This window comes from Paramisgurnus dabryanus, chromosome 5 (assembly GCF_030506205.2).
Source record: "Paramisgurnus dabryanus chromosome 5, PD_genome_1.1, whole genome shotgun sequence".
NCBI lineage: Eukaryota > Metazoa > Chordata > Actinopteri > Cypriniformes > Cobitidae > Paramisgurnus > Paramisgurnus dabryanus.
In genome coordinates this window covers 46215456-46230998 of record NC_133341.1, presented here as the reverse complement: position 1 = coordinate 46230998, position 15543 = coordinate 46215456, and the positions used below count along the sequence as shown (strand labels likewise).

The following is a 15543-nucleotide window of genomic DNA, read 5'->3' as shown; positions in this document are numbered from 1 at the left end:
TGAAGAATAAGACCTTTGACCAGAGTGTTGGTCTGATAATTGCTTCCTTCAGCAAATATATAAGTGCATCATGATCTCTTCATCTGCACTCTGATAATGTGAGTCATTCAGGTATACTGGCTGTACTATTTAGCTCTTAACAGTCATTTAAAGAAACAGCTTCACCACACCTTCTGTCGATCTCATTGGGTGCTGTTGTTCAAGTGCAGTTATTATGTTGTAAATTGTGACTGTAAATGAAGATTATCTTATATACGTTTGCGTCACTAAACCTGAATAAGAGAGCTGGAGCTTTTTTAGCTAAAAAGCTATTAATTTGAAACATGTAGTGTAGAATCACTGCAAAATTTTGGAAGTACATTATGATTAATAAATCATATTTTGAATTAATTTATATTTAATACTGTAATAAATTTCCACATCTCCTCATTGAGAACCATTGAACTATTAAAAAACTATTAAGCAACAGAATAGCAGTACTCTGGACATCAGTACTGTGAGAATGGACTTCAGCAGGCAGAGCTGATAGTGTCATCATAAAGTCAGCAAGAAATGATAGATTTTATCAGCCTTTATACAGCCATGATATCAGAATTATTTCTTTGATTCATCAGTCATAGTATATTTATTTTCTCAAGAAAAGCAGGAAGCAGGGGCACCATTGACTTTAAGAGTAGGAAAAAATAATACTGGAAGTAGTAATGGAAGTCAATGGTGCCCCATATCTGCTTAGTTAAAAACATTGCTCAAAATATCTTCCTTTGTATTCAACAGAAAAAAATAATTTTTAATTTTCAATTTTGGGTACACTATGCCTTTAAGTGTATTATTATTTGTTTGTATTAACATAGTATTGGTTGTATTGACATACTAAAATAAATATTAGATAAGTGAATAAGTGGGCTCATCTGCTACAATTATAAGTTTTACTAGTATTCAGTTTGCATTTTGTCAATGTTTTTGATTTCATATTTGTAATAAGAATGATTATGTGATTCGCATAGTCTATGTGTCAGGCGTACAAGGGCAACAGTGTTCACCAAACATTCATCTCTTCACCAGAAATCGCACATGTCTTCTGAATGTAACAAAGTCTGTCAAAAATGTGACGTGAAGATTTTGGACACGTGAGACAGGAGGAGTCGTGTGATATGAACTGTGATCTAAAGCTCTTGGTCCACAGCACACACACACACACACACACATACAGTGCCTTCACATCTTCATGCACACCTTTACATACGGACTGGATTTCGTGCATGCAGGTATGTAACCCAATCATTTATAATGTAAAGATGTTGTGAATAATGTAAAATTACTGTAATTCAGTTTAGACAAAATTATGTTTAATGCCAAGCTAAAATTTAAAATCTTATCAGGAAAAGAACAGATGTACTTAATGTAAAAATGTAACAGACTGAATAAAATTTTAAGTGTAATTTAAGATTCAGTTTTTTATGTCCTGATTTCTGTGAGTATTTTTCAAATGGAAATTGATACCTGTACAAAGCGTGTTTTCAGTTTTCAAAGGCAGAAATGTGGCAGAGTTCATGAGTTGTCATTAGAGAATATTCAAGTTCAATTGAACGTCATAAAAATAAGAGACAAACAGCCGATAATCTGTGCTTTAAAGAGAATTGTAAGAAAGTGATAGTTAATATGACTTTTGGACATATTTAGGGGCCCACAGTAAATATGGTTTGTGTTTTTATTTATTTAGTTATATAGAATAGTAAGTGAAAATATAATTACTGACTGAGTACGGTCACAAATTGAATCAATGAGTGAAATCAAACTTTGATATTCCTTATCTTATCATTAGATTATAAGAATTTTAATGGATTTTACAGCCAAGGTCACATATACAGTGAAAAAAATGTACACACACATACACACACACACACACACACACACATTCTGGTTTCCATGTTTTGTGGGGACATTCCATAGACGCAATGCATTTTATACCATACAAACTGTATTTTTTTTTTCCTCTTACCTACCCCATTCCCTCACCCCAACGATCACAAAAAACTTTCTGATACTTTACATTTTCATTTATATTATAAAAATATGGATTGATTTCTATGAATTACTTATCTTATAATCACTATGCTGTTTTATTTGTCTCAGGATGTTTTGTCACAAAGTGCTGTCCTTTCTTAAGAGCCTGTCCAGGCGAAAGCCACTGGAGCCCGATGGTGAAGAGTCCAACTTTAAACGTTGTTTAACCACGCTTGACCTGGTTGCACTCGGGGTGGGAAGTACACTCGGTGCTGGGGTCTATGTGCTCTCTGGAGAAGTCGCCAGAACAGTTTCTGGTCCGAGCATCATAGTCTCATTCTTTATCGCCGCCGTGGCATCGGTGTTCGCCGGCTTGTGCTACGCAGAGTTCGGTGCCCGAGTCCCCAAAACAGGCTCGGCGTATCTGTACAGTTATGTTACCGTGGGAGAAGTGTGGGCCTTCATCACCGGCTGGAACTTACTACTGTCATACATCATAGGCAAGAGCAAACATCACTTGTTTCACATTAAAGGGGACATATTATGCCAATTTTTACAATAAATTATATAATAAGTCTCATGTGTGCCTAGAATGTGTCTTTGAAGTTTCAGCTCAAAATACCCCAGAGATCATTTATTATATAGCATAAATGCCCCTATTTGGGTGGGAGCAAAAAAGTGCTTTTTTGTGTCTGTACCTTTAAATGCAAAAGAGGTAAAGCTCCTAATTTCCTCACCAATAGACTGTTGAATACAGCCTGAGATGATAGTATATTTAGCCATATTAGCGTTACAATAGAAAACATTTTTAGACCTGTACGAGCACACAAATAATCAAGCATGACTCAGTTTCATAATATGGCAGATAAACCTGGCTTATCATCTTTGTTTTGTGAACTTCCTATCAGATTGGCTGAAAAAATGTCAATGATTTTATTACAGGGACATCCAGCGTGGCCAGAGCGTGGAGTGGCACTTTCGATGATCTGATTGGAAATAAGATTGCCAATTTTTTCTTGGAAAAAACACCAATGAATTTACCTGGGCTCGCCCCCTATCCAGACTTCTTTGCTGCTGGTCTTATCATGCTGTTAGCAGGTAAGTAAGATGTAAACTATAGCCAACAAGCAATAAACATCATTTCACCATATAACTATAGACCCGATATAGTCCGGGGTAATCCACTTTTAGCCCAAATACAGTAAACTTGAATTTCATTACATGTTTTTTTTCCCAAAATAACTTTTGAGATGTATATATATATATATAGTAGAGTCAATGGTGATTTTTACAAGGTGTTTGGTTTCATTTGTTTATTTAATTGATCTTTGGGCTATGGTTAAACTTCTGTTCAATTTTCACACAGCCCAAAATTTTCCAACTACTCTTCAACCCATTTCCAAATACGACACAAAGATGCGCTTTCAAAATTAGTGCCTTCACTGGCAGCAGGTGAATTAGGGGAATAATTTTGCAATGATTACATGTATTGGGATTTAAACCTCCAGGATTAATTGTATTTATATTACACATTACACTTTTCGTGCATTTTCCCAGATTTGGGGAATTTAGCTTATTCACCATATCCCCCAGAGTTAGATAAGTCCATACATACCTTTCTCATCTCCGTGCGTCCGGTAACTCTGTCTGACGCAGCCCCCGCTAGCTTAGCTTAGCACAAAGTCTGGAAGTGAATGGCTCCAGCTAGAAAACTGCTCCCAATAAGTGACAAAATAACGCAAACATTTTCCTATTTTTATGTTGTGATTTGTATAGTCACACCGTGTACAAATAACAAGGTGATATGAGACACAGCAATCTTTTAACAGTATACATACTGTGAACTATATTCTCAGAAGACAAAGCACTGTGAGTGATTTCCTCGCAGCACCCGAGAAGCCCCTGGTGAGGAGCAGAGAGTTCGGTCAGAGTTGTGCAAATCACTCCGCCCATGTAGCAGTGCTTCGTCTTCTGAGAATATAGTTCCCAGTATGTATACTGTTAAAAGATCGCTGTGTCTCATATCACCTTGTTATTTGTACACGGTGTGACTATACAAATCACAACACATAAATAGGAAAATGTTCGCGTTATTTTGTCACTTATTGGGAGAAGTTTGCTAGCTGGAGCCATTCACTTCCAGTCTTTGTGCTAAGCTAAGCTAGCGGGGGCTGCGTCAGACAGAGCTACAGCACGCACGGAGATGAGAAAGGTATGTATGGACTTATCTAACTCTGGGGGATACGGTGAATAAGCTAAATTCCCAAAATCTGGGCATGTTCCTTTAACAAAAAATTACAAATGTTCAAAATTTTGCCTTACTTAGCCTAGACATCTTGGCTGTGTTTGACAGCTTTTATGCTTGTTGGATATATGCATACAGTACATGTCCTATATACAGTACTGTACGTTTTACAGGTAAGTTAGTAAAAAACTAATTCACCAACCCATTAATGAAATAATCTGGTAGATGTGAATAAACATAAACTGGATCTGTGTTTTGTATTGTCATTGAATCCCAGGTATTCTTGCGTTTGGCGTCAAGGAGTCTGCTATTGTCAATAAGGTCTTTACAGCTGTAAATATGGTCGTGCTACTCTTCGTCATCATTGCCGGGTTCATCAAGGGCGACATCGGAAATTGGCAGATAACAGAGGAGGAAATAAGGAACTACACAATATCTGTGTATGTTATATATTTAGGTTGAATTATGGGATAGATGGACTCCCAGAACATTTGTGGGAATGCAAGAATTGAATTTTACACTTCCAGTCAAACTTTGAACTTGGTTAAAATGTAAGGCTTTACAATAAAGATCCATTCATTACCAATATGATTGCTGACATTAACTAACAGTAAACTATACTGAAAATTACAGCATTTATTCATCTTCACGTTACTGTAGTTCATTGTGCATTAACGATGTTCTAATATTTAACTTTAAATGTTTACTATTAACTTATTGAAAATATTAACCTTATTGTAAAGTGTTACCAGCTAAATGTTTGATTATATGATAGTTATTATTCTAAAATATACTAAATAGTAATAAAAAGTACGTCCAAACGTTTGACTGCAGACAGCAGACAACTCCAGGCCAGATCCGCACTGGAACTACTGACTTCAGAGATGATCCGATGCGGATCTGGGTCTCATTTATAAAGCATGCGTACGCACAAAACAGGGCCGGAAACGCGTGTACACTAGTTTCCATGCAAAGGTTGTGATCTATAAAAAACAAACTTGACGGGAGAATGGGCTTGCAGGGTGGAATCTGAGGATGAATCATGTATGCACACTTGCAGGCATCTGTGATTTATAAAGGGAACATGGCTTTGTTTAATAAGTCTTGATATTTTTGGGCATATGCCATTTTTGGCTTTTGTGCGTATGTAGACTTTTAGTAAAGATCCTATGCACCGTTTTTTAAATGAGACCCCTGGCCCGGAGTGGTCTGCTGTCTGGGTGTAATGAGAATATACTGTACATATAAAGCACATAAAATGGTATTTTATATATTTTTTTTCTTTTTAGAAATATCTCGCTTAATGACACATCCAGTTTTGGGTCTGGTGGATTCTTTCCATTTGGTTTTGATGGAACCTTTGCCGGAGCAGCGACATGTTTTTATGCCTTTGTGGGATTTGACTGCATTGCGACCACAGGTGTTTCATCATAATTTAAATTTCTTAAAGCTCATAGAAAAGCTCTTAGAGCTCATTTTTTATTATTTTATTATTAACCAACATTCTCCACCCTCTCTGTGACTCTTTAAGACATTCCTGTTTTTTCTTGTTGTCTTTCTCTATCTCTCTTTCTCTCTCTGTCCAGGTGAGGAGGTCAAAAACCCTCAGAAGTCTATCCCGATTGGTATCGTAGCTTCTCTTCTCATCTGTTTCGTGGCTTATTTCGGCGTGTCGGCTTCACTAACGCTCCTGATGCCCTATTACCAACTGAGTGTTCAGAGTCCTCTACCTGTGGCCTTCACCTATGTGGGCTGGGAACCTGCGAAGTATGCCGTTGCTGTCGGGTCTCTGTGCGCTCTCTCGACAAGGTGAAGTGACTCATACCGAATTGTTTCTGCAGCTCAGTTGGTAGAGCATTGCATTAGCAGTGCAAAGGTCATGGTTTGATTAATAGGAAACACAGATACTGATCAAATGTAGAGATTGCACCGTGCAGCAAGTCACTTTGGATAAAAGTGTCTGCCAATTGCATGCATATGTTATGCACGCTGTGTAATCAGGAATAGAAAAGCAGATAAAAGATAAAAAAGGGTGTCATACTGCATCATAAAGTCAAATGTAGTATGAATAAAATCGGACAATACTGTAGACTCTCATCAGTTGTTAGGGCTTGATGTCTGACGGTCGGTGAGAATACAGGATATACAGAGACATACAAAGTTAATTATTTACCTGTTGTGGGTACCACAGTTTGTTAAAATGATCTTTTTTACAGTGGTGGCCTTCCGAGGAGGCAAAAAGCAAAATATGTGTTTGGGTTTTAAAGTGTATGGCTCATCATGTCAAAATATGTGTTCAGTGCGTTATGTTAACCTATAGTCCCTTTCACACATACAGTCTTTACTAGTAATTTACTTGTAAATTGCAGTTAACTGGTCATGTGTGAACAGAACATTTCTGGTAAATCAGTGGCCAATTTACCAGTAAGAGAGGTTGTAAGATTACCAGTATGTGTGAACCAAAAATATACATTACTGGCATTTAGAATGGACGACGTCAGACCGCACTGACAGGTTCTGGCCAATCATAATGTTTTGATACAGAGGACGCGTTTACCCCCCCCACACACACACACACACAGACGCTGATTAAAAGTCGAGCACACCTGAAGTTAACATTTACATTTTTGTACCAATGCTGTTTAAAACAGTTACCAACTATTTGCCTAATTGCCAACGTCCTTAGCACACCCTCTGTGAAGCCTAATGTGCAAACAGTACTGTTGTTTAAATTCAGTTTACTGGTAAATTCATGGCGATTTCAAGACCAGTCCTGCGCAGTAGTGAGCCGAAAGTAAGGCCGCAAAATCAAGGCCCCGCCCTCATTTTCGCACAATGTGCGTACCACAGCTGTCAATCACGTGACACCACCGTTTTTATACCATTAAATAACTAACTAAAAACAAACTTATTTTAAAAACAAACACTTGAATTTACATCAGCATGATAAAAACTACAGTATATAACATAAACCAGCTTCGGAAAAAAGATCATTGAAGTGTAATTAAATTGTATAGTTGGTCTTAAGTCCCATTGAATAACATAGGGGAGGCGGGTTTATGACCTATTCCACACACGACCAGTCACTGGGGGGCGATCGAGACGTTTTGGCTTCACTTTTCAGGGCTTGTGCGGTACACGATCCACACACGACAATGGGTCTCATTCACTAAGCATGCATATGCACATATTTGTTCCTGAAATATGCGTACGGACATTTTAACTAACAAATCATGAATCAACAAAAACTACTAAAATTTCTTCTAAATGTTTGCAATAACGTAAGAAAAGCTTAGACCACAAGTACGCAATAATCATGAACAAGGAAACAGAAACCTTCTATATAGATCTGTGTTATATGTTTTATATATTTTTCCTTGTTTATGATTATTGTATGTGTGGTCTAAGTTGTTCTTATGTTTTTGCATACATTTAAAATAAATTTTAGTTTTAATTTAATTTGTTAGTTAAAATGTCTGTACGCACACTTTACGAACATGAGTTTCGCATTTGTGCCTCCTCGGAAAAGAAGACATGAACCGCCACTGCTTTTTTATTGTGCTTTGGATACCCTGAAAAAATGCACATTTACATACGGCAATTTTTTTTTAAATACAATAATAAATAAATACATTTCAAAATGTACAAAAATTGCCTAAAAATGTATTTGCTGAAATATATTTTCAAATATTGTTTATATTTTTTTTTTTGTATTTTAAATTATATTCTAAAAATATTTTAAACCATTTATATTCACGTCGCATTGGAAGAAAAACTGTATGTTACAAACCTGTAAAGTGCATTTTTGCCGTTTGGGTTGTAAAATTAAAAATGTAGGCTAATTGTTGCCCCTGAAAATATTTTAAAATATATGTTGATATGAAGGTTACATTTTTAAATTCAAAAATATATTTAATTAAATTTTACTTTCTACAAAATATATTTAGCATATATTTAAAACACACTTTTTGATATACCAGAGAAACGGTTTTTTTTTGTATATGGGCTCACTTATAAGTTCATTTTATAAATGTAGGTTTAGTGGTAAAGTCTTAAATGCAAGGGGATAATGTTTAAATGCAATTTTTTTAGTATCTAAATTGCTATTTTCATATAATATCAATAAACACAGTTGCAAATGACAACCAGAGTGTCAGGAACATGGGACGAATGAACCCAAATGCAAGCAATGTCGGGGGTGAACAGAAAACACTTTAATAAACTGACAAAAATCAAAGGCCCATGAGAGAGCAAACAACAGTAAACAGGATATTTAGAAAATAGATACTAAACTAAAACACTGTACTTGTATCAGACAATACAGGCAAATGCAAAAAGAATGAGCACAGGACAAGAAACACAGTTGCTGCATCCGAAACTGCCTACTTCATACTATATTACGCGAAAAGCAGTAGGCGAGGCGAGTAGTATGTCAGAATACATAGTATTAGAAAAACTGTATGCGAAAAGTACCCTGATGACCTACTACTTCCGGTTAGATTTCGCAGTGTGCATACAATGGACACTTCACTATCCCATGATGCCTCGGGAGAGGAGTTATCCAATGAAGAAGAAGAGGCATGCGGCTGTTTTCGCGCTGAAATGACATGACGTGATGACGACGTATGTCACGTGATTTAGCATCATGGCGGATGTAGTACGTCCGAATCTCATTCATACTACCAGGATTCATACTATACATCTGTTTTAACGCCAAGTAAGTAGGTACTTCAACTTATTCAGTACCTACTATACAGTATGCGGTTTCGGACGCAGCCAAGGACTTTAAATAAGGGAGTAAATTCAGAGGGGGTGACAGGTGATAGGGATCAAACAATCAAAACCAATGAGAATGACATGGGAGTGGGGTAAAAGAAACAAGCCAAGGAAAACACGTGGCCTGATATCAACAAACAATGGCCACGTGTTCCACACAGAACATGATACTGTCAGAACCCTGTCAATTTAAACTAGACATCAAAACAAGAGAACATTCTGACAGGATCCTGACACAGAGAGCATCATCGATGCTCTGCAGGGACAAAGTAATAAAAGTCATATGAGTTTCAACCAGTGACCAAACATGTTAATAGTTTGCAGAAAAAAAATGTGAAAAAATGTATGTTGTCTCGGTCTAATTATTTGTTGTTTAATGTTAAACAGTCTGCTGGGCGCCATGTTTCCAATGCCCCGTGTGTTGTTTGCCATGGCCAGAGATGGACTGCTATTCAAACCGCTGAAAAACATGAGCTCTCGACAGAGTCCGGTTATCGCCACAATCACATCTGGAGTGATAGCTGGTAACACACCCATCATAACACATCTAAGTAATAAACCAAAGTAATGTAAACTAACCGGTATGACACACCTTAGACAACATACAATAGCTAATACACCAGAGAAACACTTTCAGTTTAACACTAGAGGCAACCTTCTGATCTCTATTGTGAAGCCATGAAGTGAAATTGCATTTTATCGACTGGCCACTAGAGACTGGCTGCAAAAAGGATTCAATCCCATAGACCCTCCATGTTAAAGGGACATTCCACTTTAAAAAAAAACCTGCTCATTTTCTAGCTCTCCTAGAGTTAAACATTTCATTCTTACCGTTTTGGAATCCATTCAGCTGATATACGTCTGGCGCTAGCACTTTTACATAGCTTAGCACAATCCATTGAATCTGTTTAGACCATTAGCATCACGCTAAAAAATAAAAAATAATAAGATATTTTTCCTATTAAAAACTTGACTCTTCTGTAGTTACATTGTGTACTAAGACCAACAGAAAATTTAAAGATATGGCTAGGAACTATACTCTCAAACTGGCGTAATAATCAAGGACTTTGCAGCTGTAACATGGCTGCAGCAGGCGTAGTGATATTACGCAATGTCCGAAAATAGTCCCCCGGTCAGCAGGGGACTATTTTCGGACACTGCGTAATATCACTCTGCCTGCTGCCTCCATTATACATCAGCAAAGTCCTTAATTATTATGCCAGTTTGAGAGTATAGTTCCTAGCCATATCTGCCTAGAAAATCGTGAACATTTTATTTTTCCGTCTGTCTTGTCCCTTTAAAATGCCCTACTTTACAGCAGAAATAAATATGTTTACAGACTGGTTCAAAAAGTGTTTTGCGGTTGCTAATTTTGCACTTCATGACAACTGCAGGATGGATACATTTTTTGATGATTAAGTCTTAAAGTTCTATATAAATAAGAGCGTGGCCACTTGGGTGACAGGTGAACTGCCACTGCTGTGACTACGTCGAGCTTAGCAACCAGACACCTCAGCTTTTTGCCGATTTTTCAGTTATGATATTCATAGGTGTTTGTACGTAGAGTATATAACTTTCTGTATTGTAAATACCAACAACTGTAAATTAGTTTACCCTGAAAGTGCATGTTTATCATGTTTTTAACCATTTAGTTTGATTCCTGTTATTTTGTCTGCTATTTTGATTGACTGTTTGTGTTTTCTTAGCAATAATGGCCATGGTGTTTGACCTGAAGGCTCTGGTAGACATGATGTCTATTGGAACGCTCTTTGCTTACACGCTTGTAGCCATTTGTATCCTAATCCTAAGGTAAGATTCAAAAACAACAGATATACTGTAATAAATACCTTTCTAAATAAAATGATTATATGATGCACACACACACACCAAATTATGTAATCGCACTTTAAAATGTTATACAAACATATACAACATTTAACATGATTTAGTAAACTAAACTGTTTATTAATATGTAGCTGTTAATTTATATGTAGTTTATCAATCATGAGCTACGAGTGTCAAATGAGAATTTTGTTGTATATTATGGGTCTACAATTATGGGTTAAAGGAATAGTCTACCTTTTTGCCATATTAAACTATGTTATTACCTCAACCTAGACGAATTAATACATACCTGTCTTTTTTCAATGCGTGCACTGTACAGCGCGTTATGAATGTGTTAGCATTTAGCCTAGCCCCATTCATTCCTATGGTACCAAAAAAAGTTTCATTTTGTGGCACCATACTTACTAAAGTATAACTCCCCATGTAACAGTCTTTAAATAGGGAAAACACGGAAGTGTTTGGTGGCTTCCCTGTTTGGTACCATAGGAATGAATGGGGCTAGGCTAAATGCTAACACATTCACGACACGCTGTACAGTGCACGCATTGAAGAAAGATAGATATGTATTAATTCGTCTAAGTTGAGGTAATAACATAGTTTAATATGGCAAAATGGTAGACTATTCCTTTAACAGAATACGCCAAGTAAGAAATCTTAATTATTATTATTATTATTATTTTTTTTTTTCATTTTTGTGAATCAATCAACAAAAACTCAGCACACCTGAAAAGGTGATAGGTGCCTAGGAAAATAATTAAACACAACTGTCGTGATTGAAATATAAGAATGAAATCCTGCACACTATCAATACTTGCTAGAATATTTATTGACGATGGCACAGTTCAGTCCACAGACCTTCATCAGGCAAGTTTTGTGAATGAAATAATTATAATGCATTTTTTTAAACATTTTAATAATGCAACTTGTACACCAAAAACCTCTGGTTAGTAAATACATGCTTTTTATTAATGTGTTAGTGTATGGAGGTCAATGAGCAATTTAGTCTTATGCATTAATCAGCATTTTCTACCAAGTGAATAAAACATGCATTGTGGATGTTGCAACCTGATCTCACGAATTTCTGTGGCATGGTCACGGAATTATTTGCTAATTTTTCCATGGCATACTCACGGATTTCCGCATTTTTCCTTGGCCCTGCACACGGACTTTCTTTTCCGTGGCATTCTCACGAATTGGTTACTCAACTGTTTTGTCCTATTTTCTTACCATTGTCGCTTCGGTTTAGGGTTAGATTTACATAAAATTACATCCCTACCTAAACCCAGGTCTAACCCCAACGGCAGGGGACAATTGTTTAAAACTTAGAAAATATAAAAGAATACATCCGAAATTTTTTTTATAAACCAATACTTAAAGTCACATACTAACGCAAACATTAAATCTAACCCTAAACCGAAGTGACAATGGTTTGAAAATAGGAAAAAGCAGTTGAGTAACCAATCCGTGAGAATGCCACAGAAAAGAAAGGTCCGTTGCAGGGCCACGGAAAAATACGGAGATCCATGAGAATGCCTTGGAAAAATGAGCAAAAAATTCTGTGACTATCCCATGGAACTTTGTGAGATCATGTTGATACGTTTGATGTTAATTATTTGTAACAGTTTTAACAACATTGTCAAATCGAGTTATTGCTTTTTGTCCATGCAGATATCAATCAGACCCAAGTGAAATCGACGAGAAGTCAGAATTTCATAAACAGAAATGGAATCCGTTTCGTCCCCCTAAATCTCCTACGGCTACAAGTTCTAAAACCGTATCTCTCCTCACCATGTTGTGCAGTAAGTTTTGTTTTATCATTTGATTTCATGCTTTTACATTGGCTTTGTACTTTTTTATGCAGCTTCTGTCTAAAGCCCGGAATACACTGCAGGATTTTTGCACTCCTATACGATCATTTCCTTATCACACTGTGTGACATGGATCGTAAAAACTTGGGTATGACAAGCATGTAGACTGTACGATGATGACACGGAAGCTTCAACTTCTGCGTCACATGTTAGCACAACTTCACCAGCATGCGCTAGTGGTAAACAAATACCAGTAAGCAGGTCGTAGCAGCAAACCCACTTTGCGGTGATCTTGCGTAGGCTATCTTTGGATGCAAGACTGGGAAAACGCTCGTCTTTGAACCTCTCTGACTGTACGACATAGGACCACCGATGAAGAGCCATGATCACAGAAATCCCGACAATTGTTTACAATGGCAATCTTTCATCTGGGACAGCAAAAATAGTGAAGTGTATCCCAGACTTTAATGGTTCTTCAAGGCACCTTTAACATCTGAAGAAACTTACTGCTGTACAAAAGTTTCCTTAAGGTGAAAAAAGGTTCTTCACAAAATAAAAATGTATAAAAGTAATGGTTCTTTAGAGAACCTTTGACTTAATCTTTTTTTGAAGAACCAAAAAAAGGTTATTTTATGGCATCGCTGTAAAGAACCTTTCAAGAACTTTTATTTTTAAGAGTGTTGGTCTAGATACATTTAGTAAGTATTTGAATAGTTACCTTCACACACCTTTTTTCTGGGTTTTCCAGTTGTGTTTGCCGTCATCATCAGCGTAGCCATCACTAAAGGTGTACAAGCTAATGTGATAGGGGAGTGGTGGATGATTCTGATTATCACATTGGTTGTGGTGGCTCTTGTTGGGACAGTCATTATCATCTGGCGACAGCCACAGAGTGAAACTAAGGCTGCTTTTATGGTAACTTTTTGCTCACTGGTCTTTTTGCTAAAGGTTTAGACAACATTATTGATTTGATTGCCAGACCAAGGCCTAGTAGTTTAAAAATGTTATATAAACTATATTAATTTTGGTTAGTCAAGATAGCTATGCTTAAAAATTAAAATCTCAGAAGTGATCTAATCATTGATTTGATGATTTATGCGCTGTGAATCTTTTCTTTTTTTCTTGTAGGTTCCCTTGTTGCCAGTCCTTCCTATTTTTAGTACATTCGTCAATATCTATTTAATGGTCCAGTTGGGAGGTGAAACATGGATTCGCTATGCAGTGTGGATGGCAGTGGGTAAGATAACATGACCATGAATGAAATGCACTTTTAAATGTGTTTCTAGCAAAATTGCCAGTGTGTGTGCCAAACATCCTGTATTTATTCAAATCCAACTATTATTTTTTATGTAATCTCCTTCAAACCACAACAGTTACACAAACATGCTGTTGGCGATCCGCTATCAATGTGATGTCACATTCCACTCATGACCGCTCAAGGACTCCACCTTATGAGCGTGTAGTTCAACCTTCTGCCAGAGACACATGTTTTGATGTAGTCCAAGCACATGTGTAAGCGCTCTACCCCCTCCCTTGCATACAAGGGGGGGACCAGAAGCTTTCTTTGCATTTAAAGAAACACACACAAAACAGTGTGCTTTTCACTGCAGCCACAAATTGCCATGTTGAACATTGTATAATGAAAGAGATGTGGTGTATTTTGAGCTAATACTTAACAGACACATACCAGAGACTATTTTTATATTACTGAAAACACCTAGGTTAGGGGCCCTTTAACAAACCTTTTTTATTTTTAAAGGTATTGTATATCTTTGGTCAAATTTGAAAATTACCTGCGACATTAAAAGATCCAACTTTAAAGAAAAACTCTTCAGTTCTGACTTTAAATTCATAATTGTTAAACACAGTCTTTTTGCCCATAAATCATGCAGGATTGGCCATCTACTTCTGTTATGGAGTGCACTTTAGTGTACAAAAGAAACGAAACCAGTCTTCCTCAAATGCTGTCTGTGATAAGACCAATGAATACAACATGAAAGAAGAACACAGCAATGGATCCGATATACCTCCACTACAAACAAAGCTGTAAAGGCAACATTGATATCTAATGTTTAGTTCTTCAAACAGAGCTTTAGTATTATCTGTTTTTTACCAGATCCTTAGATTCAGAATTATTTTTATGATATATTATGATAAATGCTTCTATTTATATATGTTATCATATTTTAAGCTAATAGAATAGTTTTGTATTTTGCTTGTATCCTAAAGCACATCATAATTTTGGAATTTTTTATTACAGTAGCACCTGTTAACATGTTAAAACTAAGATGTTAAGAATAAATGTTTGGTCTTTGTGGGCACATGCATAAATAAATCTAATATTTAACATGTAATCATAATGGCTAGTTGCTGTATTAGTTTCATTTTACAATGTCCATAGAAACATTTAGTGATTATTTGTGAATATTATCTTATTTATCTTCAGCTATGGTGCCAAAGGGAACTTTAACAAGTTTATACCTTATTTTAACCCTGTTTTTTCAGTTTCACCAATTATTTGCCTAGGCAAATAATCAAATTTCTTTGTTCAAATAAAAACATTTCTCTTTGTTGAAACAGATTGCTTCAATCTTAAGAAAAAAGTAAAATAACATGACATGAAACTTATGTTGTGACAATAATGGCCAGAAGATGGCTGCCATGTTCATGTAGCCATCTTTCGTGAAGTATATCAATATTATATCACTCATCTATACATTTGGATATGCATTTACACTTTATGCAAAAATTAATTGTCAAAGGTTACTCTTTATTTAAATAATTATGATGTTTTAGTTTTTGCTGTTATGCAACACTTTCTAAAATTCAATCCAGGGTCTCTTTTATAATGCTGTAATGAATACA

General features: G+C 36.3%; 1 protein-coding gene across 1 annotated transcript; it reads left to right on the top strand.

Moving 5' to 3' along the window:
* The first annotated feature begins 1096 nt into the window (after nt 1-1096).
* LOC135774388 (cationic amino acid transporter 2) lies at nt 1097-15429 on the top strand. The gene is made up of 12 exons (XM_065284452.2): nt 1097-1265; nt 2134-2504; nt 2947-3102; nt 4527-4689; nt 5539-5669; nt 5836-6058; nt 9413-9549; nt 10732-10834; nt 12539-12669; nt 13427-13593; nt 13807-13915; nt 14571-15429. The coding sequence occupies exons 2-12, from the start codon at nt 2135-2137 to the stop codon at nt 14726-14728; spliced, it is 1848 nt and encodes a 615-aa protein (XP_065140524.1). The 5' UTR covers nt 1097-1265; nt 2134; the 3' UTR covers nt 14729-15429.
* Nucleotides 15430-15543: the final 114 nt, after the last annotated feature.